At 50.2% G+C, this 26873-nt stretch overlaps 2 protein-coding genes across 11 annotated transcripts in view; one reads left to right on the plus strand and one right to left on the minus strand.

Annotated features, from left to right (window-relative positions):
- RTP3 (receptor transporter protein 3) lies at positions 1-14480 on the plus strand. 6 transcript variants are annotated; one of them, XM_081160390.1, is made up of 5 exons: positions 15-89; positions 8285-8488; positions 9657-9842; positions 10115-10342; positions 12725-14480. In XM_081160390.1, the coding sequence occupies exons 4-5, from the start codon at positions 10176-10178 to the stop codon at positions 14076-14078; spliced, it is 1521 nt and encodes a 506-aa protein (XP_081016516.1). In that variant the 5' UTR covers positions 15-89; positions 8285-8488; positions 9657-9842; positions 10115-10175; the 3' UTR covers positions 14079-14480. The 6 variants fall into 6 exon arrangements, with proteins under 6 accessions (XP_081016517.1, XP_081016516.1, XP_081016519.1 ...); XM_081160393.1 differs by having other exon boundaries at positions 10129-10342; XM_081160391.1 differs by lacking the exon at positions 9657-9842 and having other exon boundaries at positions 1-89; positions 10129-10342.
- Positions 14431-26873, minus strand: part of LRRC2 (leucine rich repeat containing 2) — a 20837-nt gene continuing 8394 nt past the window's right edge. For 3 of the 5 annotated variants that reach the window (XM_081160398.1, XM_081160396.1, XM_081160397.1), the window contains 8 exons: positions 25585-25728; positions 24676-24883; positions 22639-22795; positions 22192-22328; positions 20599-20744; positions 18558-18713; positions 17304-17440; positions 14530-16603 (listed from right to left, as the gene is read on the minus strand). In XM_081160398.1, coding sequence (XP_081016524.1) covers positions 16554-16603; positions 17304-17440; positions 18558-18713; positions 20599-20744; positions 22192-22328; positions 22639-22795; positions 24676-24883; positions 25585-25709 — 1116 coding nt within the window. In that variant the 5' untranslated portion in view covers positions 25710-25728 and the 3' untranslated portion in view covers positions 14530-16553. Of the gene's footprint in view, positions 16604-17303; positions 17441-18557; positions 18714-20598; positions 20745-22191; positions 22329-22638; positions 22832-24675; positions 24884-25584; positions 25729-26873 lie in introns of all 5 variants that reach the window. The other 2 variants (XM_081160395.1, XM_081160394.1) reach the window with 2 other exon arrangements.

Genomic DNA, 26873 nt, shown 5'->3' on the forward strand with positions numbered 1-26873 from the left:
GAGCTGGGCCAAAACCAAAAGTGAAAGTAGCACAAACTGAGGTCCCTTTAGGAGGTGCTTGCCAGAGAGCTGTGCGTTTTACTCCTAACGTGAGTATTATTACTGAAATTACTTTCTCAGGGGGCTGCACAGCAGGTGAGTTACGGAGAGCATTGGTCTGGGGTCCTCTCCAGGGCATCCTGTCCACTCCTCCTTAAGCTCCTTTTGAAAGCAAGAGGAGGGAATGGCTGGTGTGGCCCAGTTGGTTGGGCCTTGTCCTGCGCACCAAATGTTGCTGGTTTGATTCCTGCTCAGGGCACATGCCCAAGTTGCTGGCTGGATCCCAGGTAAGGGTGTGCAGGAGGCAGTGGATGGATGTTTCTCTCCCTCTCCCTTCCTCTCTCTCTAAAAATCAGTAACAAACCTTTTTTTAAAGAAAGAAAGTGAGAGTAGGAGCAGAGAGGGGGAGCAGTTTAAAAAAAAAAAAAAATTGAGGGTAGGGGCAGAGAGGGGGAGCAGATGCCCCCTTTTCTTGATCCACGGAGTAGATCTTGATCCTGAGCAAAATCTTTCTCCAGAGAGTATTAATTTCCAGAAAAATTCATTTGGGAAGAGACTCTAAAAGTGCGGCTACCTGGTCGACCCTCTTGAAGAGAGACTTGAAGTCCCTGGAGCATGTGGTGTTTGTGGGGGGTTGAGAGGAAGCTGGGGGTGTGGGGGCAATGGCTCTGAACCAATAGTGCTATTGCCGAGTGTTGCCCCATTTGCAAGGGAAACTCAGCAATCAAAGAGCTTCTCTCTGCTGGTCCCTCCTGCCCCTCCTTCATGCCTCGTCTTCCCTCCCTGAACCCCTGCCCCTCATGGTCCTCTCCTCAACCCTGCCTGGCAGGGGCGGGCCCAGGCTCTCAGTCGCCCTGGGTCAATACCTGCCTGTTCTTTCCAATTGCCCCGTCTCTTCACTCAGGACGTGCCGTCAGTGCCCAAACACACTATCTCCCTTCATCCTGCTTCCTGTGCCCACGCATTTCTTTTCATGCCATGGTCCCGAGATGGCCCTGGGCTCCCGATCTCTCTCCTTGCCTCGTCTCCCCCACTGCAGTCCATCCCTCGGGGAATCTTTCAAGACCACAGAGCTAACAGTGGTTCCAAGGCACCTGTCCCTGCCCCTCCTCCCTTCTCCCCACACTCTGTCCTCGAGGACTCTCATGCTCCTTCCCCCTCTGGGATCAGCTAAGGCTTTCCCAACAAGCCAGAGCCACGCAGCAACCGCCAGACACCCTAGTCTGGTTTCTGTTTGATTTTATCATAGGCTGTGTTTAGTCAGGGGAATTACTATTCAGTTAAAATATTGCCTATTGGGGGAGGGGAAGGGAAGGGAAGGGAAGGGAAGGGAAGGGAAGGGAAGGGAAGGGAAGGGAAGGGAAGGGAAGGGAAGGGAAGGGAAGGGAAGGGAAGGGAAGGGAAGGGGGAAGGGAAGGGGGAAGGGAAGGGGGAAGGGAAGGGAAGGGAAGGGGGAAGGGAAGGGGGAAGGGAAGGAAAGGGAAGAGAGGAGCCTGAGTTCCTCCCAAAATTCTGGAACCATGACTCTGAAGAGGCTAAGCCAACATATCTGAGAAACGCAGAGATAAAGGGGGGGGGCGCTTATTCTCTGGGTAAACTCCCTCTGAGAAGAGATCATGGCTTTTTTGTTCCCCCTCCCACCTCTCCTGTCCTCACCCCTGCTGCCTGGCAAAGGGCTACCCTTGACCACATGGCCCTTTTGATCCAGCTACAGACAACTGACCATTTTGGGTCACCGAACTCAAGCTGGCCAAATAATCTTTTTTCAAAAAATGTCTAAATGACTCTCATGCAGAAAAGTGTAAAAACATAAATGTACGATTCAATAAATTATCCCAGATAGAACCTCTGCCGAACCGTTTTCCAAAGTTTCCCACCAACACTCGTGAGAGTGCCCGTCGCCTGGCGCCCTCGCCGGCGCCTGGCGCTCCCTGCCTGGCGCGGCCACTCTGTTGAGTCTGTGGTGACGTGGCGTCACGGCTTTAATCGGAGCTTTCCTTGATGGCTAATGAAGGTGAGTATCCTTTCATCTGGGGGGCGCGGGGGGCACTTGGACATCCTCTTTGCTCATGTGGCTGCCTGTGTCATCCGTCCATTTGTTCAGCTGGCTGGGCAGCCTTTCCCTCACTGGCTTAAAGGAGTCTTCATATGCTCTTCCAAGTCCCCAGTTCCCTCCCGTCCCCTCCACCTGCCCTGTGCTCCTCTCCCCTGGGCTCAGTTCTTCACATCTCAAGGCCACACCTCCCTTGCCCCTTCCTTTACTCACTAGTCTGGTGTCCCCAAGAGGCAGTGGCCGTGGTCGTAAATAAAACCTCAGGCGTGGGATTCGAAGCCAGCTCGCTCTCTCTTACCCGCTTCCCAGATCTGGGGAAACTATGTAATCGGTCAGCTTCAGTTTCTCCATGTGTCTCTCTGCCCCCTCCTCTCTCTCCACCTCCCTGTCTCTCTCACCACTCCTGCCCTCTTCCCTCAGCCCCCCAGTCCCTCAGACTTCCCCTCCCGGCAGCCTCCGCGGCTGCTCTTGGCACTTTCTCGTCTGCCTCCCAGCCTGCTGCCGCCGGCTCCCAGGTCCTCCCTCTGCTCCGCAGCATCTCCCTCCCGCCTCTCAAGTGCTCTGGGCTGCAAGGGAAGCCTTCCCAGAACCCATGTGGCCCCTTGGTCACTTCCCCAAGAGCTGAAGGTCACTGTGCTGCTGACTAAGAACAGGCGATGGGTTTGCCCGTCAGCAGGCACTGGCAGGGGTCACGGAGAGTGGCAGTGGAGAGGGCCAGGAGCCATGGAGAGTGCACGTGACCTCAGAAGGAGGCTGTTCTCTCTCTCTTCCTTCCTCTCTCTCTAAAAATCAATTTTAAAATCTTAAAAAAGAAAGAGAGAGAGGGGGGTGGGGGCAGAGAGGGGGAGCAGCTTTGTATAGTCACGTCTCACGCTTACTTATAATTGATTAGTGACCACACGGCGGCCTGTCCGCGAGTGCGAGCAGGAAGCGTCTGCCCTGGTTGCAGGGAGACCAGTGGGCACGGTCACATGCCTCGGAAGGGTCTGTGTGCTTTTGGACAATATTTATTATTTTACGGGTCACTCTGTTGCCCACAAATGTCAGTGCAACAAAGAACGTATTGAGATGCAGCCTGAGCAGTGACGTGTAAGATGTGAGAATTAAACCTGGGAGAGAGCCCAGGCCCAGCTGGTCCTCAGCCCCGTCCCCTGGCCACCAGGGAAGCTGCCCCTTGACGGGAGGCAGTGGCAGATGCCACACGGTTGCCAGAGGACCAAGAGGAGGGCGTAAAAGCAGAAGACGCCTCATAGGATGAGGAACTGGTGGGCAAAGCCTGGGGACCTGGCAGATGAAGCAGAGCCTCAGGGCTATTTGAAAATGAGGGAAAGAGGCAGGGAAGTGAGCAATTTCCAGGATATTTGGAAATACTCTGGCTTAAGGTTGCGCTTATGAAATAATTTTACCCAAAAAATCAGATGGCCTCAGAGCTGAATGTTTCCTTTGATACCATCTTCAAATGTGGTCCCCAAGCCCGAAGGGGACAGGTGGCCAACCCAGACCTGCCCTGGCAGGGCTACGCAGAGTCGGCTTTCCGACTCCTTGCCGTGTTGGTGGAGGGGGTGTCGCTCAGTTGAAAATATCTTCGGGGGGTCTGCCTTTAGCTCAGCGGTTCCTTCCAGTCAAGCCTTCGCTTGCCAACCACTTTTGCCTGCAAGGGTGGTTCGAGATCCGAGGGCGCCGTCTACAAACTAAGCAATGAGAACACAGCTCCCACGTGGCTGAATCATCCCACAGTATAATCCTGAGCAAAAGAGGACAGATGCCAAGGAGTGCCTCCCACCCGGCTGCATTTATAGCGAGCTCAAGAGCAGGGAGAATTAGCCTATGATGTCCCCAGATAGGAGAGTGGTAGCTTTGGGGGTAGGGGGCAGGGAAGTGATCAGTGGGGGCAGGAGTGGGGCTTCGGGGTGCCGGTAACGTGGGGTTTGTCTTGACTCGGTGGTGATTACACGAAGCTGTTCATTTTGTGATGACTCGCCTAGCCCCGAAATCTTCACCCACTTTTCTGCATGTGTGTCATGTGCCGGTGAAAAGTTTCTTTTTAAAAGGCACGGCCATGAAAGCATGCATGTGGCTGCAGCTCTGAGTCGCCTCCTCGGCACCCCCAAGCTGCCGCCCGGCCAAGCAGAGCTTTCCTGGAAAAAGGACCTCCTCCCTCAACTGCCAACTCCTGCCAGTGGCTGAAGCAGGAAGGGAGGAGGGGGGAGGGGCGGATATTTGTGAATGGACAAAAGTTATGGTACCCAAGTCCCAGTAGGTCCCTGGGCTGTGCTCTCCTAGCCACACCCCGCCATTGTCCCCCTAGAAAAGGAGGGGATAGTGGTGTCCCTGCTGGGAAGTGCATGTCCCCACTGGGCAGGCAGTGCCCAGAAGGACCTGGATTGTTCTACCCAGATTGTTCTGCCAATGGCCCCCTCCTCCCACACTGGCACCAGGCCCTCATGACCTGGGAGCCCCAGCACATTACTGCCCATCAAAATTAGCTGCAGTTGACGAAGCAGGGACATCAAAGGAGCCCACAGAAATAAGGAAATGAACAAGTGCCAGCGCCGATACCGAAGCTGCACTATCTCATGTCCCACCCCCAGCCCCTCCCACCTCCAGCGGCACAGCAAGACCAGCCACCCCGGGGCAGACAGGCCAGCTCTCCATGCCCAGGACTGAGCTCCAGACTAGAAAGAAGTGCCATGCCCCGTGGGCAGGGCCCCTGAGGCCAGCTTCCTCCCTGGCTCACCTCCAGCTCTCCCAAGCCCCTGCCAACTCCCAGAGGGGAGAGCCCTCTTCCTTTCCTTTTGTTGATTAAATTCTGGATCAGGTCAAACTTCAGTCCAGGGTCCAGCTAGAGCTTCGGGGGGTCAGGGGAGCTGGCATCAGAAAGTTCAGTGTGCAGCCTCGCTGCGCACGGAGCCTGGAGGGTGGTGATAAGGTCTGCTGGCTGGGCTCCAGGCCTCGCTCTCCTGGGTGTTGGCTGTGCTCCAGCTCTGGTCTAGATCAGCCAGGAGGGCTATGGGACAGGGTCATGAGACACTGCCCCCAGGGGGGGAAGCAGAGCTCCCTGCTGGGGAGCAACAGTGAGCAGGAATGGGGCTTCTGGGACAAGAAACCAAACTGGTGCAGGGTGTCCACCCACAGGTCCCATGACGACTGATTAGGGCAGTGGACGACCATGTGCTTGCTTAATGTCAATCCTGGGGATGCTGAGGTCACAGGCTGAGGCTGGTGGAGATTGGGGTTCTGAGGACACAACTTGACTCCTAGAGAAAGGATGGGGCCCCCTCAGAGGAAAGAGTTTGTAGGAGGTGCCTGTCATCTAGAAGGCCCTCCTGCCACACACTCCTGTGGGCTCAGCCCTCCTTCGTCACAGAACCCACTCATGCTGACAAGCTCCTCTGCTCCGCACAGGTATTGGCCATCACACAAACAGTCACTTCCATTTGCTAGGTGTAGAAACCAAGGCCCCGTCAGGACAAACATCCACCCAGCATCACCGGGACCAAGGCCTCCCGATGGAGTCAGGGTGTGTGGCGTGGCCCCTTCATGCAAATGTGTGAGGTGGGCTCCAGTTGGTGTCCTGGGCTCACATCTCCCTAGGTGTGCTCCAAGGACAGAAGCTAGGGGACAGGTTTTTATAGAGAAGACGCGGAAGGGAAGCCAGGAAGTCGTTTCATTGGCTGTAGCTGCAGCAGTTGCCTTACCTAGGAAAGTGCAGCGGGCTGTTTGCGATCGATTGCTTGAAAGTTTCATTTCCTTAGGTTGCAGTGAGTGAACTCTGGCTTAGCTTTGTTTGCTTGGCTAGACTACAAAGGCATTAGAGACACCTCAGTCCACTTGCCTCTTTGTTTAATTACTTTAACAGGAGCAAGACTCAAAAAAATACATATAGTTTGATTCTATTTATGTAACATTTTTTAAGACAAAATTAAAATGTAGGTTAGAGTTGCAGGCACAGGTGGTAATTATTAGGAGAGTGGTTTCTTCTAGGGAAAACGAGAGTTTATATAGGAAGGGACATTTGAGGGGGTACTTCTAGAATAATGACAATATCCTATTTTTTAATTTGGTGGTTTTTCTACAAGTATTCGCTTTATAATTATTCATTATGCTGAGTGTATCTGTTTTATCCACTATTCTGTCTGTATGTTGCATGAAACATTTTTTGGGGGGGAGAAGCCAGATCTTAAAAGCCAGAATAGACAGATACGAAGGGAATAGAAATATATACTGTTGAGAACAAGACAACAGGACCAAAATGGAGTCTTTTATGCTAAGCCCAAGGCACCAAACTGAGGCTTAATTACTGATGTGACACTGCCCGCCTGCTTGTTTACTAGATCCTTGTCTCTGCCGCCTGAAGAAAGCGTGAACTCTGTGCGGGCAGAGTCTTTGTTTTACTCACCACTGTATCCCCAGTGCCTAGAACATAGAAACTGACTAATAATTTTTGAGTAAGTGAAAGAACATCTTAATGTCTTCGATGTCTCTTCACCAACCACACCGGGAACAAATGATTGACGCTCCTAATGCTGTGTGTCGGCACCTTGTGACACCTCACAGACTATGGCAGGATCGACACAGAGGTGGCAGGCCATCTGCTGCCTGGGAGAGAGCCAAGTTCACTGCAGAGAAAATGGTACTGAGGGACCCCCAGAAGTGGCCAGACCACCTACACCAGGCATGCACAGGACTTGGAATGCACTGGGAATGGAGCAGACCTGCTTTCCAGGGATTTTCCCACCAGCCCCCAGATTCCAGGCAATTTGGCACAAGATGTCCCTTACAGAGAAGATATGTATGTTAGGTAAGCTTCGTTCAGTGCTATTAAATCAACAACGTACACTAGATGTCTTTAAACAGAAACAACATAAGGCTATGTCTTGATCAGCTCACCAAAATGTTACCAGGGCCAGCAGGGACCTAACTCTATTTCCTCCAGGAGCAATGAACCATTGCTTCTCGGGCTTAGGAACATGGGCCGCACTTAGCTCTGTATCAGGCCACTTGAAACAACAAAATCACCAACAAAAAGCACCAAAATTTGAAAAACATGGCACAAATAGACCACAAAACAGGCTGTTGTTCACAGTATGAGAGCTGAGCTAGAAGGCAGGGAGCTGTCTAGTTCAGTCTCAGCTGGGGACAAGTGTGTCAGGTGACTCAAACTTAGCCACTCTGTGCCTGTCCCAGGCTTTCAAAGACACTACCTCCCAGCAGCAGGCCCAGGGCCCAGCCCAGTGTTCAGAAAGAGTGATAGTGTCTGGTGGAGCCCTGACCCTGTTCCAAGGAGAATGGCCTCTGGACTAGGCCAAGCGGAGGGACTTGCCACAGCCAGTGCCCAGGAGGAAGGGAGTGACAGAGCCCTTGCCAGTAAGAGGCGGGGGGGGGGGGGGGGGGGCAAGCTTGCATGTAGGTGTGTAAACATCTGTTTCCAGGGTGCGTGGGTCTCTGTGAGGCTTCGAGACATTCCAGGTGAGGGCCTGGAAATTGTTTTTGTCAAGCTTGGCACCAGCATTGGCTCCTGGACCCTTCTCTGCAACCAGGCATGCCCAGCACCCTTCCACATAAACGGTGCCATTTCACCCTCAAAAAGCCTGAAGTGACTTGTCCACTGTCACGCAGCTGGTCAGAGCCCCAGACGAAAGACACCCTGACTTCCAGCCCAGATTCTCTCCCCGGCCCCCTCACCCCTTTGTTAACTCTCTGCCCTGCCCAGCCCCCCAGTTGAGAGTGGGTGGGAGGAGCTCCGAGAAAAGATTCAAGAGAGAAGTGATGGAGGGCTCCCCAACGTAGTTAATTCACGATCCGAGCAAAGTAATGCTGAGAAACAAAATGGGAGAGGGAGGAGGCAGACTTCGGTTAGGGCCACCGTGCGGGAGCTGGCCCCAGGGCAGAGGCAGTGAGGGCGAAAGGCGGTGGCTTGGTGAGGTTCCGGCCTTCCCCTGCTCATTCCTTTCCTTTTCCTCCCTCCGCCCTCCCCTTCCTCCTGCCCCCTCCACCTTCCTCCTGGAGCCCTCGCCCCTCCCTGTGGCCACTGCTCGGGCCGCTGGTCGGGGCACCAGGCAGGCCCAGGACTGACCCCCTAAGAGCAGATTCCGCCACAGCCCTGCAGGAGGACGGCCACCTCCGACCCTGGGCCTGCCTCCTGCTTGTGTGACTGCCAACCCGGACCTCCTGGGTTTTCCTTTCCTTCAGTCTCCCCGTGTGTGGTCTGCGTTAGAATCATTCCAGGAGCTTCGGACAAATGCTGAAGCCCAGGCCAATTCAATGAGACCTTCCGGGACTGGGACTGTCCCCGTGACCAGCTGCCTTCAGTCCTGCTGAGCTGCACGCGGCTGTGTCCGAGGCCTTGGCATCCCTGTCACCACCGCAGGAAAGCAGAATTCTCCGCAAAATCAGGTACATGACTTTACTCGTGATAGTTCGAGGGAAGATAGTCAGCCTGGGTTAATTTCAACGTGACAGACTTTCTCTTGTTCTTAAATACTTGTGTTCAAATAGTTTGGGCTTTTTGTTGTTATTAATCCACACCCAAGGATATTTTTTCCATTGATTTTTTGAGGGGGGTAGGGAGGAGAGAGAGAGATTGGCTGCCTCCCTCAAGTGCTCTGACTGAGCCTGCAACCCAGGTACGTGCCCTTGGCCAGAATCAAACCCGGGACCCTTCAGTCCACAGGCCGATGCGCTAACCACTGAGCCAAACCTGCTAGGGCCCATGGGTGCTTTTAATGAAACAAAACAGGCTATGACTATGACGTTGTCCCACAGATCCCGCACCAACAGGAAAGTAAGGCAGATCCTTTGAAATCCCCAGCCAGTACTTTCTCTGAGCTGGCCGTCTGAGGCAGGGACCTTGCGTCTGCCCAGCCGGAGGGGACGGGGGAGGGGTTCTTTCTCCAGCAGCAGTTGCCAGGCCGGCGCAGGGTGGGAGTGGACTGTGGGGCACGAACAGTGTGGGCCCCAGAACTGGCAGGTGAGCAGCAGTGAAGGAGGGAAGGCAGGTACTCTGGGTGGACCCACGTGAGCGCGGGTACAGGCCTGGAAGGGCAGGGGTGGTCAGAGGACCCTAGGGAGTGAGGGCTGTGCTTTAGGGCGCAGGGGGGGATGTGGGCTTGGGGGGAGATGAGCTTGGCAGGGGAGCAGTGGCCTATGAGGGGCCCGAAAGCCATGCTGAGCAGCACAGGACAGGTGGGGCTGCAGTGTGGGGAGTGGTCAGAGGGGGCTGCCAGGTGGAGGCCTGGTGGAGGTGGGGCTCCCTCCTGGGAGGGAGTCATCACTCAGGTCAGGGCTAGGCTGTCCGTAGCTGGGGCCAGGGAACGCAGACACCCAGCCTTGTCCACCCTCCCTGGCTGCTGCCCGCTGCCCCTCTCTCCCTCCTTCCTGAGCCTGCCCTTAAGGGACGGTGAAGCCCCTTGGGGTGTAGCCAGTGGCCTCTCACCCACGCGGGGACCCTGTAGCCTCATCTCCTGGGCACAGGGACTGCACCAGCTTCCATCTCTAATGGGTGGCAGATTGGGCTTGGGAGTCACCGCAGGCAGCTCAGTGTCTGCGAAATACCATCCTGCAGCAACTGGGCACGAGGGGAGAAGTGAGCAGAGAGCAGGACCCAGGCGAGCGCCCACAGTGGCTGCCCTTCTTTGCGTGTCTCCTCCCGGACATGATCACAGCAGCCCTGAGTAAGGATTTGAAGTGAGAACTGGAAAGGACAAGTGCGGTCTCTTCCCACCACCTGCAGGGCTGCGGTGGTTAAAAGGTGTGTTTCAGGCTGAGGGGAGGGAACAGCAGAGCCAGACTGAGGTCCATCCTCCTGACCTGGGGTCCAGAGAGCTCCTGGGGTGATATATTGATGAACAAAGCCATGCCTTCCATGTCTTTCCAAATTCCCTGTGGAGCCCAGGGCAGTTCTCTAAACATGGAGCCAGACTCAATTGACCTTTGTCTTTGGGGCAAAGACCTGGTGCGCAGGGCCGGTGCGGGTACATAAAGGGGACCCGGTGTGAGCCGTGCTTTCTAAAGTGGGAACAGCCATGTCCTCCTAGAGATCCTTCAGAGCCCAGCACAGCACAGCCTGATCCCCCAGCCCACCATGCCAGCGGCCCAGGGTGAGGACCTGAAGACGTGGCAGAAAGTGTTCCAGGAATTAATTCACGAGGTGAAACCATGGGACCAGTGGACCCTGGCACTAGATGACAGCCTCCTTCCCAACACCCTGCAACCAGGGTGGACACAATACCAGCAGCAGGTCTTTGCCAGGTGAGTAGGGAGTGGGATGGGGTGGGATGTATTCCAGGAAATTCTTCTCATTCCTTACTGGGAATACTGGTTACTTTTCTGATTCCAAATCCTGCTTGTAAACTGAAGATTACAGGAAGTGGGGTGCCCATCACTCAAGAAGTGGTAGCTTCATTAAAGACAGTTTTTGTATTACAATGAACCCCAAAACAATAGCAGGGGCCGGCACTGGTGTGAAATCAGGCCACGAGGGAGGGGTGAGGGCAAAGAGCAGGGAGGCCCAGGAGAGCTGGATGAGCAAGGCTCAGTGCCCGTGCTCCCTGCCTTGAGAGACCAGGGGCCCGCCTCAGAGCCCGTGAGAGAGGGACCCTGTGCACTCAGGAGACCCCCTCAGGGAGGGTGCAGAGCCACATGCAGCCATCTTAACCTTCTCTACTCTGAACTAAAGGAATCTTTTTAAAAATAGGACCCTTAGAAGGCATCCAAAGTCTCATCCTCTCTTCCAGGTGGGAAATCAGAGCCCAAGGATGGGAGTATCCACCTGCAGGGAGGATCGGGCTTGGGACTCTCTCCCCAGCCCGGGGAAGGGGCTGCTTGCCTGCCCACTGCCCCCTACTGGAGGGAGGCTGGGAAGAGGAAACAGCCCTCCTCTCCTTGTAACTGTGGTTTTCTCAGGCCAGGAGCAGCCGAGCAAAGTCTGAGCTCCCTTTTTTTCTTTTTTTTTTTAAACTCTGAGCCGAACATCCCAGCAGAGCAGCATGACCCAGAGTGGGGGCAGGGGACAGTAGCTTAGAAGAGCAGGGCCCAGGCCCCTTTGCACCAGCAAGGTCATCTCACTCACAGAGGTCAGGGCTCCTGGGCATGGTCCCTGCATTTCATCCTCACGGTCACCCTGTGAGGTGGGGCTTGGACCAAGATACAGAAGGGAAACCTTGACTGACTGCTTCCCAGTGCCCTCGGATACACCATCCCAGACTCCAGGTGCCCTGCATCAAGCCAGGCAAGGCTAGGCTTGGCTGCTGTAACAAATAAGTCCTGAGATATCAGTGATTTGACCTAACACATGGCCCCAAGTTCAGCAAGACACAGAAGGAAAGAGCTGGAAAGTCTTTCAAGGGCTTCAGTGCCAAATCTGGAAGCAGCATCTATCCCTTCAGCCCACATCCCATCAGCCAACTGGTCACATTGCCCCAACTTAACTGCATGGCAGGGCTGGGACATGGGAGGTAGTGCATGGATAATTTGGTGAGCACTAACTGCCCCTGCCATACAGCAGCCCTCTGCTCGCCCGTAATTCCTATCCTGGGTGCTGCCACACGCTTCCCTGCCTTCTTCCCTCTCTCCATCTGTCCTGACATGCATCTGTCCAGCTATCTTAGCTCAGAAAATTCCCCTCCTGCCGGCTGAGATGATGTGTCATTCTCTTGTCCCTCTCTGAAGCCAGGGGCACAAGGAATATGAAGTGTTTCAAGCTACTTTGAGCAATGAATTGGGGCAAAGAAGAGAGAGCAGGACACTGTGCCCTCCCAGTAATACCAGCAGATTGAGGGACCCTGGGCAACTGAGAGCAAAGCAAACAGGACATTGGACCTTTTAGGATCCCTCCCTGACCTGGCGTCTGTGACTTAGTATCTTTGTTCTTTGGGGCTGCTATGAAAATAATAAAAATACAAACAGACTGGGCAGCTTATAAACAACAGAAATGTACTGCTCACAGTTCTGGAGGCTGGAAGTCCAAGATCAGGGTGCCAGCTGGTCAGGTGAGGGCCCTCTTCTGGGTCTCTGACTCCTTGTTGTGTCTTCACAGGGCAAAAGGATCTAGGGAGCTCTGTGGGGTCTCTTTTATAAGGGCACTTACGCTATTCATGAGGATTCCACCCTTGTGACCTAATCACCTCCCAGAGGCCCCGCCTTCTAACACCATCACCTCGGGCATTAGGATTTCATGTGAGTTTCATTAGGACTCAAGCGCTGGGACTCGGCGCTCACCAACACCCACCTGGGTGCCCTTGTGGGTTTCAGCCCCGGGTTCCTGGGGCTGATTTAATGGCTGCTGTTGCACTTGTAGCCTTTGACCCACTTCAGTCTACATTTGGAGACACCTTGGTTTGGAGTCAGGAAACTGAAGCTCTTGTCCTGCCTCTTACACCCACAGAGTCTCTGGGCATGACCAGTTCCCAGTGTGTGCCTCATCTCTAAAACGATCGCATGGCACTTAGAAGGTGCCCAAGATCCCACTCAGCTCTGACAGCTTGGGACCTACTATCTTAATGATAGACACCTGTGAGTCACAGAGCATGTTGGTGGCCCCCGTCCAGTCATGTCCCTGTAATATGGGTCCCTCCTTCTTCCCTCTGGCGCATAGTTTGGTCAAGCCGAGGGTCTTGTTTTCTGTCTCCACAGGTTCAAGTGCTCCTGGTGTTCTCGCAGTTGGGCCTCTGCCCATGTTCAAGTTGTTTTCCACGTGCGCTGGATTAAGAAGGAATCCAAGGGCCAGGTAAAGATGAGGGTCTTTGCCCAGCGATGTCAGAAGTGTGTTGAGCCTCCATTCGAGGCTCCTGAATTCACAGAGGAGAACACCTCAAGGATCCTGAACAACCTGGTGCTCCGAATCCTAAAGAAGTGCTACCGAGAAGGGTTTAAGTCCATGGCAGAGATTCCTACAATCAAGGACATCTCTCTTGAAGGGCCACATGACATTAAAAACTGTGAGGCATGTCTTCAGGGCTTTTGTGAGCAGAGTGGATTAGATCTGGCCAAACCGTCACCAATGTCCCCATCACTTCCCACAATAAGCAAACCTACCTTTGGCATCCCCACCGGTAAACCTTCTTTCCCGAGGACGAGCTCCATAGTGGATGCGGTGACAGAGGACATCAGGGTGAAGAAAGGAAAGGAACTTCTCCAGCCCTGGCTTTCTGAGCTCTCACGGGCTGAGAGTCCCAGAGCAAACACCAGCCACGTGGTAGAGATCCCTACCTCTAAGCCTTCTCTCCCGAGTATGAGCACCATAGTGGATGTGGTAACAGGGGACACCAGGGTGAAGAAAGGAAAGGTACCTCTCCACCCCTGGCTTTCTGAGCCCTCAAGGGCTGAGAGCCCCAGAGCAAACACCAGCCACGTGGTAGAGATCCCTACCTCTAAGCCTTCTCTCCCGAGTATGAGCACCATAGTGGATGTGGTGACAGGGGACACCAGGGTGATGAAAGGAAAGGAACTTCTCCACCCCTGGCTTTCTGAGCTCTTAAGGGCTGAGAGCCCCAGAGCAAACACCAGCCACGTGGTAGAGATCCCTACCTCTAAGCCTTCTCTCCCGAGGACGAGCACCATAGTGAATGCGGTGACAGGGGACACCAAGGTGAAGAAAGGAAAGGTACCTCTCCACCCCTGGCTTTCTGAGCCCTCATGGGCTAAGAGCCCCAGAGCAAACACCAGCCACGTGGTAGAGATCCCCACCTGTAAGCCTTCTCTCCCAAGGACGAGCACCATAGTGGATGCGGTGACAGGGGACACCAGGGTGAAGAAAGGGAAGGTACCTCTCCACCCCTGGCTTTCTGAGCCCCGACGGGCTGAGAGCCCCAGAGCAAACACCAACTACCGGGTGGAGAGTATAGGTGCGGTTTCCTCCCCAAGGAAGCATTTGTATTCCCATGCAGCCCGCAATCGCAGGTGCTGCTATTCTAGAATCTGCTGCTTAACCATTCTAACCCTAATTATTGTCGCCGTGGTGGTGACTGTTGTTAAAATCACTATATGAACCTAAAAAGCATGGTGCTAAGTTTAACAAGTCATATATGGTATGATCCCATTGATGTGAAATATTCAGACTAGGTAAATCCAGAGACAGGAGGTAGATTAGTGTCCATACTATTGTTGTGGCAGGTGTCGCTCAGTTGGTGGAGCACCATCCTGTGCACCAAAAGGTCGCCTGTTCCATTCCCAGTTAGGGCATGCCCAGGTTTCGGGTTCCGTCCCCCAGTTGGGGTGCATGGGAGAGGCAGCCGATCACTGTTTCTCTCGCGCATTGATGTTTCTCTCTCTCCCTCTCCCTTCCTCTCTCTCTGAAATCAATAAAAACATTTTTTTAAAAAAATATCTCTACAGGCATTGTATTCAATAATATATTTGTTTGGGGTATTATGTAACATGAAATAATTATATAACAATGCAGTACTCTTTATTTATATGAACACCAAGACAAAATTTTTGCACAAAAGACTGGTTTTATTGAAATAAAATTTACATAGGTTCTGAACAGTCAACTTGTATGAAAATCCCCTCTTTTCAAATATATTTTCTATTTGACTATATATAGCATAAACTTGGCATGAAATAAAATTCCAAAATCATTCAAGTAGTACGACTAATAAATTTGAGTTATATTGTTAAAGAGTTAAAAAGAAATATACAACTGTTTGAGGTTCAATTACAGTGACTTCTTATATTCCTATTTCTTTTCATCTCCTAATCTACTTCTCAGAGTTTGTCTTGAAGCTGAAGCAATCCTCAACTGTGGTTTTAGAATGCTCTTCCTGTTTTATATATGTTAAGGATAAATTATTTGGAATTATGACTGGGCCCATCAAGATATTGGGGTGTCAGTAGTAACCTTTTTTAAATGGGTGCGTCTGGGGACAGACTGATTCTTCAAATAAGAGAAAACAAAAGTCACACTTCATTTTTAGCCCAGATTAACTTCCAAAGAACCCAACTGGCTAAACCATGCTGTCCAATATGGTAGCCTCCTCTGGCTGTTTAAATTTAAATTAAATGAAAAATTTAGTTCTTTAGTCACACCTGCCAATGTTCAAGCTCATGATGCTGGACACGCAGGTAGAGAAGACTGTCATCACTGCTGGAAGATCTCCTGGACAGCACTGGGCTAGACCATATGGGAGTCGATTGGTCTATAAATCTGTGTGAATATGTGCATTTTTTTCTTCTTAAGTCACAAAAGCTTCTTGTTTAAGCTTATCTTCAACACACAATTCTATCTGAGCCCGAGACAGTGGTATAGAAGTAGGTATTTGTCAATATCTCCATATCATGATGTGATGTGAGAGCCCAAAGCCCCGTAACGAACCCCATCTTTGTCAGTGTAAAACAGTCCCCTGAGCTCCCTCTGGGTTGCGGTTTCGGAGCCACGGGCACAGCTCTCCGTGGTGCCCTTGAGGAAGGCTTGCGAAGGACTCCTCACCGCTATGGATTAGTCCTCCCTGCTACGCTATATGGCCCTCTCGGGGTCCCACAGGGCGCTGCTTCTGCTGACTGCTCTCAGGTGGGTCCCAGGACCCTGCAGTGTCCACTCAGGACAAGATGACCATCCACTGGGGCAATGCAAGGCTTCCCATGACCAGCCCCAGCCACCCTTCCTCCACTAGGGCTGCCAGCACACCACCCGAGCGTCCTGTGCCCAACGCGCGGGTGACATCCCAGCCCTTCTTTCTACCCTCAAGGCCCACATTATACCTAACGTCTCTCCTGAGAGCCCACACTTGCAAAATGTAATTTAAAACATATGGAACCCAGCAGGGTGTGGCTCAGTGGTTGAGCGTCTACCTAGGATCCAGGCGATCGGGGTTCGATTCCCGGTCAGGGCACGTGCCCGGGCTGCGGGCTCGATCCCCATTCGGGGGCGTGCAGGAGGCAGCCGATCAATGACTCTCATCATTGATGTTTCTATCTCTCTGCCTCTCCCTTCCTCTCTCTAAAATCACTAAAAATATACTAAAAAAAAAAACACATACGGAAATAGCAGTTTGTATAAACCCAAGGACAATTATTCTCAGTAAAAGAAATAATGCATTAAAACTCCTTCGAAATCACAAAATAAAATAAACTCTCATGTGACCCGTCCAATAAAAATGCTCTTTTCACAATCCCTTTATCCCTCGATTCCTAAAAACAATACAATCAACTTCAAAATTTGGTCTAAGTTACAATTTTAAAAAATAATACATTTCTAAACTATTAAGTGTGCAGTATTTAGAAACAAGTGTATGCAAATGAATCTTTAAATCTCAATATATAAACCCACTTATCAATTCCCCAGTCCACCGAGAGAGGTATTCATATATTTGAAATTTGAAAATCATTTTTCCGAACAATTATGACGGTGATTTCTGGACTTCGTGCTTAAACACGAGCCATGACACCTGTGTGACTTGACACACAGCACAAAGACTGACAGCTGCACAGACAGGGAGGTTCTGCGGGCTTCTGAGGGACAATATCAAAGCTGAAGGCTGAAGGACACTTTGGTGGTATAGCTGGGAACAGACTCTGTAACGAAAGGAAAACATATACTCAGCCTTCTCTATTTCATTAGGATGTGTAACTACATGATCAGAAGAACAAAGACTAATGCCTCTTTCCTGTTTACGCGCTCCTGTGCCGAAGGGGCTCTGAGCTCTCAGCCTTCTGGAACATTCCAGAAGCTCCGCTGGGAAAACAGGCCCCGCCCTTCCCTGTGACCTCCGAGCTCCTCTGTGTAATCACCACCTGACGGGAAACCGAAACTAAATAAACTGACTTACTTATCTGCTCTCTTGTGTTTTTCCTTTTGTGATTTTGATGTAGGCAAACCTTGATTTGTGTAAGAGATGACTTTTTCTAATGTAGAATTTAAAAGGATTTTGAAATGGCATCTTGTCCCACTAACTAGGATACCCCTGTCGATGTCATTTAGTTAAAAACTCATGTACAATTAGTAATGCCGCCCTCACGTTTTAAGCTTATGTTTCTCTGTCAAATAGTTGAGGGTGTATCAGGCATTCCAAGTGCACAGGGCAAATGGAATATTTTAAGGAAACGTATCTTTTTTTCTTTTTTTTTTTGGTAAATGGGAAAATAATTTACAAAGTAAACTGCCCCTAACTAATTAACTTTTTGTCAGTTTGACTTATGTGGATAAATGTGCTGCATGAGCGAATGGAATTCATTTTTATATCCATTTTAAATATTTTAAATATGAGTAGCCTACCTCTTTCTTTTAGATCTTCGATATAGGCTTTCATAAATTCTTTATCAAAGTGTTGACGGTCTTGTTCACTTTCCATCATTTCGTCACCATCTTGACACTGGGTATTATCAATAGGATTGTCCATAAGGTTTACAAATCTGTTCAAGAAAGCATGGACAATATCACATTTTCCCCCATGCATTTTGAACTGCCAAATTCCTCCCCCGGGAAGCCAACTTTTGTGGTCCTAAATCCCAAGTTCTCGCTTATTCTTGAAAGTCACGGTTGACCACATAAAATTAGCATGGCCAGGGAGTTCCGCCGGGCCGATCCACCAGGAGTATGGGCTCGGTCTGAAGGCCGAGACTGTTCGCAGGCCCGGCGGGGAATGAGAGCTGCTCGGCCCGGGCGGCGGGCGGCGGGCAGGAGGCCCAGAGGCCCAGGGGCGGCACAGCGCTGGCCCTCAGCTCCCTAAAACTGCAAGTTTCTTTCTGTATGTGATTTTGCTCCCAATTAGTGATATCCACTCTTAAACGAGGCGGCTTAGTTAAAAAGGGCTCAGATAAAATTCCCATAAAAGAGGTGTTTCTGAGATGGACCACTGCTACAAAACAAATAGAGAAGTTCCAGGAGAGAAACTAAAACGGCATCTAGTCTTCTGTCTTCACAATTTTAAAAGATCTTTTTGTGTGTTTTTTTTAAATACATGTATATATTTAAATATATCTTTATTGATTTCAGAGAGAGGAAAGGAGAGGGAGAGAGAGATAGAAACATCAATGATGAGAGAGTCATTGATCGAGCCCGCAACCCAGGCATGTGCCCTGGCAGGGAATCGAACCCCAATCGCCTGGATCCCAGGTCGATGCTCAACCGCTGAGCGACACACGGCCGGGCTAAAAGATGTTTTGATATGAAGATGATATAATTATTTCAACTCAAAGTAGGAAATCCCTCAAAGAATCTTTGGTTACAATTGTAGGCCCTGCTGTCTTGTATTAGCATCATTCTAATTGGTTTTAGAAGAGTTTTATATAGTACATATTTATGGCATATCCACACATATCTGTCATATTTTAGCATATATATTTCCCAGTTTACTTTCCTTTTAATTGTATTTAATGTCTAAACATAGAGAAAGCAGAACAGTTTTAATTCTTAAGTAGATAAGGACCATCTGATCCGGTTCCCGAGACGGGCGCCCAGGCTCCTGCCGCTCCCAGCTCCCTACCCTGTGCCTGAGCCTGTCTCTACTACGATCCCTGATCTACTCACTTTAACGGTGTGGACGAGTCACAGAGGGCCGTCGGGAGCTCCACCAGATGGTCCCCGCTGACCACTAACAAGGCGAGCTTCTTCAGGTTAAGCAGCGCATAAGGCAGATAGGTCAGCTTGTTCTTATACAGGAGAAACGTCTGCAGCTCCTCCAGCCTAAGAGGACAGAAAAGGGATCAGGACACAAGGACTTGGCTTCATAGCAAAGAAAACCAAAGTGGGTTACAAATAAATCCCAACCTAGTTTATTTTTTTTTTAATAGGTTTTTATTGATTTTTAGAGAGGGGAAAGGGGGAGGAGGGAGAGAGAGAAACATCAATGGGAGAGAAACAACATAGATTGGCTGCCTCCTACAGGTTCCCTGCTGTGGACAGAGCCCGAAACCTGGGCATGTGCTCTGACCAAGAATCGAACCGGTGACCTCCCGGTGCATAGGTCGACGCTGACGCTCAACCACTGAGCCACACCAGTCGGTAGTTTATTTTTTATATGTGACCCTTATGAGAAAAACTAACTTTAAACATTAAATAAAGTCATACCAAGTGACACAATTTGTTTATTCTTAATTTTTTACTGGTTTAATTGTCAATTGAAGACACAGATACAGCCGCAGCATAAGCCAATTGCACAATATGCAGTAGGACGTGGGGGCCTAGAAAAATCAATATTTCCTTCCAATATGAGTGTCTATCAGCTATGCTGCACACCTGAAACTAATACAAAATAGTGTTGAGCAAACTGTAATCAAAAAACTTTTTTTGAGAAAGCAAAATATCCCTCCAGTGTCTGCCTCATTCCAAGGGTGAACAGAGCATGACCAGTCATACTAGAGTCGGAGTGAAAATAAACAAATTTTGGCAAATGCTTCCTTTTGTGTATCTTGGAAGCACAGTTATTCCTCTCTCATCATATTTGCTAACTTTAAAATAGGAAGAAACCTGCAGAGAAAAGGAAATGAGCCAATTATGCTCCAAATGCGTTTTACTGTTTTCCATTTGATTCTGACTCGGTGACTTCCCTCTCCAGTTTTTTTTCATTCATTCATTTGCAAAATCGTGATTGATCCCATAAATATTTCACAAAGTTCCCCTAGTGTTCCAAACTTAAACAGTTCCGCTTGAGTCTCACAAACGGAGAACGCGTCGATATTCATCAGATGTACCAGGAGCAGAAAACAGAAACAGGAGATGGCCTTCAGGATGAGGCCACTTCTGGCATCTGTGTCCCGACAGCTTACTTATACTTTATAAAGAAGGCCGTGGATTCCGGGAGGCCAGGGATTTTGTTTCATTCACCACTGTAAACCCAGCCCAGTCTCCGAGCCTGCCATACGGGAGCCTAATAATATTGGTGGAATGGGTGAGTGAGTGAGTGAGTGAGTGTGTGAGTGAATGAATGAAGTTACATGATTCAGTGTAACAATTATTTTTAAACATGAAATAGCTACAAGGATATAACTTGAAAACCCTACTGAGCATCCCGATTTTGTTTAAAAGATAATGTATGATAAATCAATCAATGAAACTAATAAAAATTATCCTCACTGATATTCTAAACATAGAGTGATATGTTTCCATCCCATATAATAACATGGGATAAAAGTAATAATTTTACTTTTCTAAAGGAAAGGAAAGTTAATGATGTCATTCTATTGGGGACCGAGGTAAATTGAAGTTCACCAAGACGACGAAGATTTGTTCAAATGCACATATACAGGTTGGGCAAAAGTAGGTTTCCAGTTGTTCATATGGGAAATAAATACATTAATTAATTAATAATATAAGAATAAACTGTATCTTGAGTACTCACAATTGTAAACATACTTTTGCCCAGCCCTGTATATATACATGTACATGTATGAAGTAGACTAGAAATTGTCTTATTATATAAAGAACCAAACTCATTTCCTGGAAACAATGAACTCTGGAGAATTCAGTGACTTCAAAGAGCATTCCCGTGTTGTGCAAGTTTGAAATGTTAGCTGCGTTAGGATGTCAGTAACTAATTTATGTACCTGGCCCTCAGCAAGCAAGTAGCTACCTGTCTATGTCCTGGGGCAGGTCATTCAGGCTATTGTTGCTGATGTCCAACCACTGCAGATTAGACATCCTCAGGACACAGATGGGGACGCTGGAAAACTTGTTTGCCGAGATATCAACGAATGTAACTTGCTTCAAATTACTTAGCTAGAAAGGAACAAAATATTCTGATTATTTTTGTAAGAGAGTAAATTTAGTTCGACCAGCAATTTCTTGATTGACCTCTCTCCCCAAAGGCGTTCCTGTGAATATACGCAAAAGAGATGAGACAGTACATACCGGGGACCGCCGTGCACACGCCAGGGCCCCAAGACAGCGAGCGCGCAGGGGCTGCCCTTGGGGAGCTGGGGATTTCGTTAACAAGCAATGCGACTTTATACAGTAAACGGGCAAGACAGGCCTCTTAGGAGTCACGGAAACAGCCTAAAACTGAATTGGCGAAATGTACGTTTATAATGGGTGAATTTGATGGTACACAAATTATATCTCAATAAAAGGGGGGGAAGTACAAGAAGGAAGGGAAAGACCAGCCTGGGGGCTGTTGTCCCGTCCGGATGACAGACAACATGGGCTTGGCCCAGGGAGCTGGTGGGAAGGTGCTGGGCAGTGGTCAGATGCCGAACACGTTCCGGAGGGTCTGCCCCATGGGACTGGCCTGCCATGGGACCACGGGAGCAAGAAGGTCAGAGGGGGCTTGGCTTGCTTCCAGCCTGAAGGTCTGAGAGATGACTGAGCCATCTGCTAAACTGGGGAGGTCTGGGGACTGACACTGTGCAGGGAGTCATGACCCTTGGCGGTGTCCCCTCACCTGGACCATTGTCAGGCATTTCCTGGGGCGAGATGGATGCTGGTAGTAGAAGCAGCCACTCTCCCCACATAGAAGTTTTCAGGAAAGGAGATTAGCACCCCCTCTAAGACTGTCGTCGGTGGCCAGGGCCTTGTCACGCCTCAGCAGCAACACCACTTTTAGCCTGTTCACTACCTACAGGATCGTCAGGTCCTCATCTCTCTTCAGCACAAGACGCTCGTTAAGTTTATTTGGCAATTAAAACCGTTCACTTTAATCTGCTCCATTTTATCGGAAAAACGATTTAAAATCATTTCTCCAATGAGTACAGACCAAAAGAAGTGGATATTTTTAAATTAATAGTCGTCTTAAATCCTATCTGTAGGATTACCTCAGTTACCTACAAGTTTTGTTCAGTATCTAAATTTTTAAAATTATACCCCCTTTATTTATTTCCAACTGTCTCTATTTTATTTCACGATTGTGGATAAATAAATTGGAGTCTGCATCACAGCCAACAGGCACCGTATATTAAATAGGCACTGAATACAAATATCTTATATGAAAACAGGATTTTTTGCCTAGTTTTCCTTTGATGGTATTTCTGAACTTGAATTCAGGTGCTGGCCTAGTGTAAGAGCATTTTAAAGACCTTGTAATAGCTGGTTGGAGAGCGACTGAAATGTCAGGAAAGTGTGACATGTAGAGATGGATTTCATCTTTTAAAGCTCCTCTCCCATTACAAACCATGCCATGTCATAAACCCGATAAAAGTACATCACAGTGCAAAAATGTTTACTTTCTTACTTCAAAGGGGAGCTCGGTTAATTCTAGATTTCCAGAACAATCCAGCTTCTCCAGATTTTCACAGTCTCCCAGTTCTGGAGGAATGCTCTTCAGATGGTTAAAACTCACATTGAGTTCTTTCAGGTTCTTCAAACAGCCTGTCACCAGGCCAAAAAAAAAAAAAAAAAAATCACAGTGACTGAGAGGAAATGAAAGCTCCTGACCACAGCACTGCTCGCTCGTGAGCCTTCTAGCTTGCAAGCATCTGGCAAACGCCTGTACATGCTAAGTTATGCAGGTGAGATCGCGGCATCACCGCCCCCAGGGGACACTGTGGACAAGCAGCTCTGGGAACACGGGAAACCCCGCAGCCTGGGGCAGGAGGAGTGGGGAGCAGGTCTCACAGCAGCATGGCCTGCCCACCCGCTGCCCGCTAACCTGAGGCCTGGGCTCCGCCAGGAGACATACCAATTTCAGCCGGGAGATGGGAGAGCTGGTTTTTTGGCAGATCCAGGATTCTCATCGCTTGGAAGAGCTCGATATAGGTAGGAATGGTTTCAATCAGGGTGTTGTTTATGTGCCATTCTTTCAGGTGCGTCTGCCCCTTCAAGGACTCTGGGAGCTCCTGGGAGAGGTGGGTGGCGGCAGTCAGCACCGGGCCCTCCGCGTGGCGAGGGGGCGGGCGTGAGAGCGTCAGGTGGCACTGCCAGCTCTCCAGCGAGGTTATCATTAATCTCACAGTAAGAGATCAGCCCGATTTTCAAACTGCTATGACTTCACGATATTATTCAAATCAAATGCCTGGTCAACACAAGCAGGCTCACACCCACAGCCACGACGTGTCTTATTTATTTACAACGTGCCAGTTTAACATCTAAAATTATAATCTGTCCATGCACCAGATTGTTAAATTTAGGCCGCATTTCCCTTCCTCTGTAGTTGCTTTTTAAAATACTTGATAAACATCTAATATTTGCTGGGCCAGATTTCTAAATGTTTTTATGAATCTACAGGAGGGACAGAGTGACAGAAAGACAGTGAGGATTCCAGACCAGGCTCCACAGTTGTCCAGGGGGCCACCTCCCTGGGCCTTCACCTCGGAAGTGACCGAGAGGAACACGAGGGGGTCTCCAAGGTGTCCCCGCACTCAGGTGTTCTGGGACAAAACTGGAGCGGTGTTGAGAAGCGCTTAAACACTTGAGGGTGGCTATCTGTCCAGTTGAAGAAATTCAGTTCGCCCAGTGTTACCTCTACAAGTGAGGTGAGCTCAGCACTGAACGGATGGAGCAAAGATGAAGACGTGTCCCCTGACCATGGGGTGCCACCAGCAAACTGTAGCAGGTGTGCAGCAGGGAGGCGGGGTGAGGTTAGTGGGGTGGAAGTGGCAGTCAGGAAATCCACGGTGACCCCTTTCCTTGCCACTTGGTGCTTGTAATGTGCTTTGTGATCATTGCTCTTGGATCCACGGGTTAAGCTTTTAACTTACAAAATTCTTTTCACCCTAAATATGATTTCACATTAGTCCTATAAGCTAGGCCAGAGTGAGCATTATTCAGGCCCATTTGAGAGAGGAAAACCGAAAGCCACAGACATTTAAATGAGTCACTTAGGCTAAGGACCAGCTACGTAGCTGCAGGAACTAGTATAAAATGAAAGTGCAGGCCCCTGGCTAAAAATTATTAAGAATTTTCAAGAGGGTGACAGCAGAGCCTTCAACCAAGCACGGGGCCCTTCTAAGCACAGCGCCCGGCCCTGGCAACACCATCTTGGGCCCTCCTGATCTGCACCCAACCCACGTGAGACCAGATGGTGTCCCCCTGCTGCTGAGCCAACATGAAGAGCTGGCTCATCGGGGAGCTGACCCAGGGTCACAGAGATGGAGGGCTGGCCCCAGAGAACCCTGTCCCACCGAAACGGACAACAGTCTGAGTCCGCTCCGACCAGGAGCCCGCAGGTCACGGGCAAGCCTTCCAAGCAAAGGAGCGGGGTGCGGGGAGTGGGAGCAGGAAGCGCGTGCAAGCACCCGAGGAAGGAAAGAGGGGACATCTGTGCCCTGGCCTCAGAATCTCAGAGGAGCACGGCTAACGTGTCTGCAGAAATTTCTCTACTGCTGCTCACACTGTGACGAGCCCGCAAAGTCGCCACCCACCGGGGCATTAGGTGAAAGGCTCCGTTTGTTTAAAAATTTAAAAAGGCAGAGAGTTACTGTAAAGGTCTGGGGGAAGGCAGAAGCTTTGTGCATTTTAAAGGCTGTGCCATCCTGAGGAGTGCCCCTGGGGCCCAGGGGCTCCCAGCCTGGAAGAGATCCAAGTGCTCCCCTCCCCTGCCCTTTCCGGGGTGGCGCTTTCGTGAAGGAGCCAGGAGAGCCCGGTTCAGAGCAGGCCCTCTGAGGGTGAGGGCGCCCACCTGGCCAAGGCCAAGGCCCCGAGCTCAGTGTAACCGAGGACTCAGCGCAGAGCGCACTGAGCCTCCGCTGGCCTCAGAGACCCCAACGGACCGACTCACCTTCCAGTGCTCCCCCGAAAGTTCAAACACGAAAGCGCTGCTCCCTTTGCCCCTGTCCTTGGAAGGCGAGCCCTGCCGCAGGAGGGAGTTCCTCTCGAGCCTGTCCAGGAGCCTCTCGGTGGTGTCCACGAAGCCATTCCTGCAGTAGGCCGCCTGGGGGACGCCCTTCCTGCGGCACTCGGCCGCGAAGTTCCACTCCTCCTTGATCCTGCAACGCCCGAGGCCGCCCTCACTGTCCCGCAGCGCCCGCAGCCTGGGCCTGGGCCCGTGGTGGCCCTCCCCGTGCCCTGGGGTCTCCCCGCCCCTCTGCTCCGAAAGGGGTGGGTAACCCAGAGGAAACTTAAAACCTCCGAGTTGTGAATTACTAGCAACTTGACTTCAGAGGAGTTGAGTTAGATGGAATGCCTGGCTGAAATTTCTCCCCAAATTACCTGCACATTGAATTAATTACATTTCCTTGGCTAGCAGGTGGTGCCAATGCAAGTTTTTTCAAAATGCAAGGCCACGGGAATTTGCTGATGTTTCAAGAGCATTTGGCTAGAACCACACAGGTAGTCCCGGTTTATAAAGCACCTGACTTGAGAATGTCACCCCTCAGCCACCTTGGGGAATCTCTCCTGCGGGCGCACCTGCTGTTCGTAAACTCCAGGCCCAGCCGGACACTGGAGCTGGCTCGGGACTCTTCAGCTCCCCCTGCACGGCGCCTGGGGGGTCCTTCCAGCTGTGGTGTCATTTTATAGGAACCTAACGATCATGCTGGGCAACAGCACCAAGGTTCTGAAGTTCAGTAAGGCCGTGTCACTGACAGGGAGACATCCCAGGAGAAGGACAGCCCCCTCCGCAACACAGCCGTGTCCTGCCCCGGCCCCTACTGGCTAAAGAAGCCACAAGCGAGTACAGAAAACTTACTTTTCCAACGCACTTTTCTCGAGCCGTTCGGCCTCCTTCTTCTGCCAGGCTTTGTGCTTCTTGACACGCGTTTCCCACAAGCCTCTGACGACAGAAATGTCGAATACGACCACTTTATGTCCCATTTTGGGAGCATAAAATTACCTATTTAAAAAAATACATATACATGTCAGTGTCACCCACACACAGAAGACAGTCTTACCATGAACTTTACAATGAAACATGAATGAGCCCGGCCCGGCGTGGCTCAGCGGTTGAGCGTCCACCTGGGATCCAGGCGATCGGGGTTCGATTCCCGGTCAGGGCCCATGCCCGGGTTGCGGGCTCCATCCCCAATGACTCTCTCATCATTGATGTTTCTATCTCTCTCTCTCCCTCTCCTTTCCTCTCTCTGAAATCAATAAAGATATATTTTAAAAAAAGAAAAAAAAAGAAACATGAATGAGTCGTCTTACGTAACGAAGAACTGCCTTGCTGGTTCAAGGATGGCAGCTTGCTAGTGTTCCTAGGTCTCTGTGTAAAAGTCCAAGTGCAACACGCACCCTGGAGCCATCTCCTCTGGGACATTACACTTGTCTCAGCTGAATTGTGGGTTCCTAGAGCTCCCTGGGCAGTCCTCAAGCTCCATGTTCCCACATCCTATTGAATTTAGTAGCACCTAAATCTTCCCAGTAGGTTGTAACATACTCAAGGGTAAGTTTAATGAGTTAATCAGAAAACACACACACACACCTGGTTGTCTAAGGCTACACACCAGCCGCCACTGAGTAACAAAAGCAAACACTGTGCAAAGCCCCGCTGAGCGCTTTCCCACCTGGGGCTGAGCGCACAGCCAGGGGACATGTTCCGTGAGGTTCCCTGCAACATGAACCCTCATAAGCAGCTGGTCCCTGTTTATGCTGTTTTCCAAGTGCAAGGAAAGTCAGACTCAGGCACTTCTTAGCTCTCACATCTTAGTGAGACTTAGCACAGTGCCTGCCACATAGTAGGCCCTCCATAAATATTTGTTGACTGCATAAGTAAATGAAAAGTGAATAAAAGATTTACATCTAAATTGCTTCATTCTCAGGCCACTCAATGAGCTTTCTCTCGTCTTTTTATATTCTCAGCTTTTTATATTCCCAACTCATCTTTGCTGTTTGTTTTAACTATTTGTTCACTGTGAAAAAAAATGATCAAGACATAAAACTGCATTTCAACTTATCCCACTAAGCTATAGTTATCTCCCTTATCTAAGTAAAATAACTTTCTAGAGATTGTTTTAAACTTCCCCTACCTACAGCATCAAA

This window comes from Miniopterus schreibersii, assembly GCF_964146895.1.
Source record: "Miniopterus schreibersii genome assembly, chromosome: 15".
NCBI lineage: Eukaryota > Metazoa > Chordata > Mammalia > Chiroptera > Miniopteridae > Miniopterus > Miniopterus schreibersii.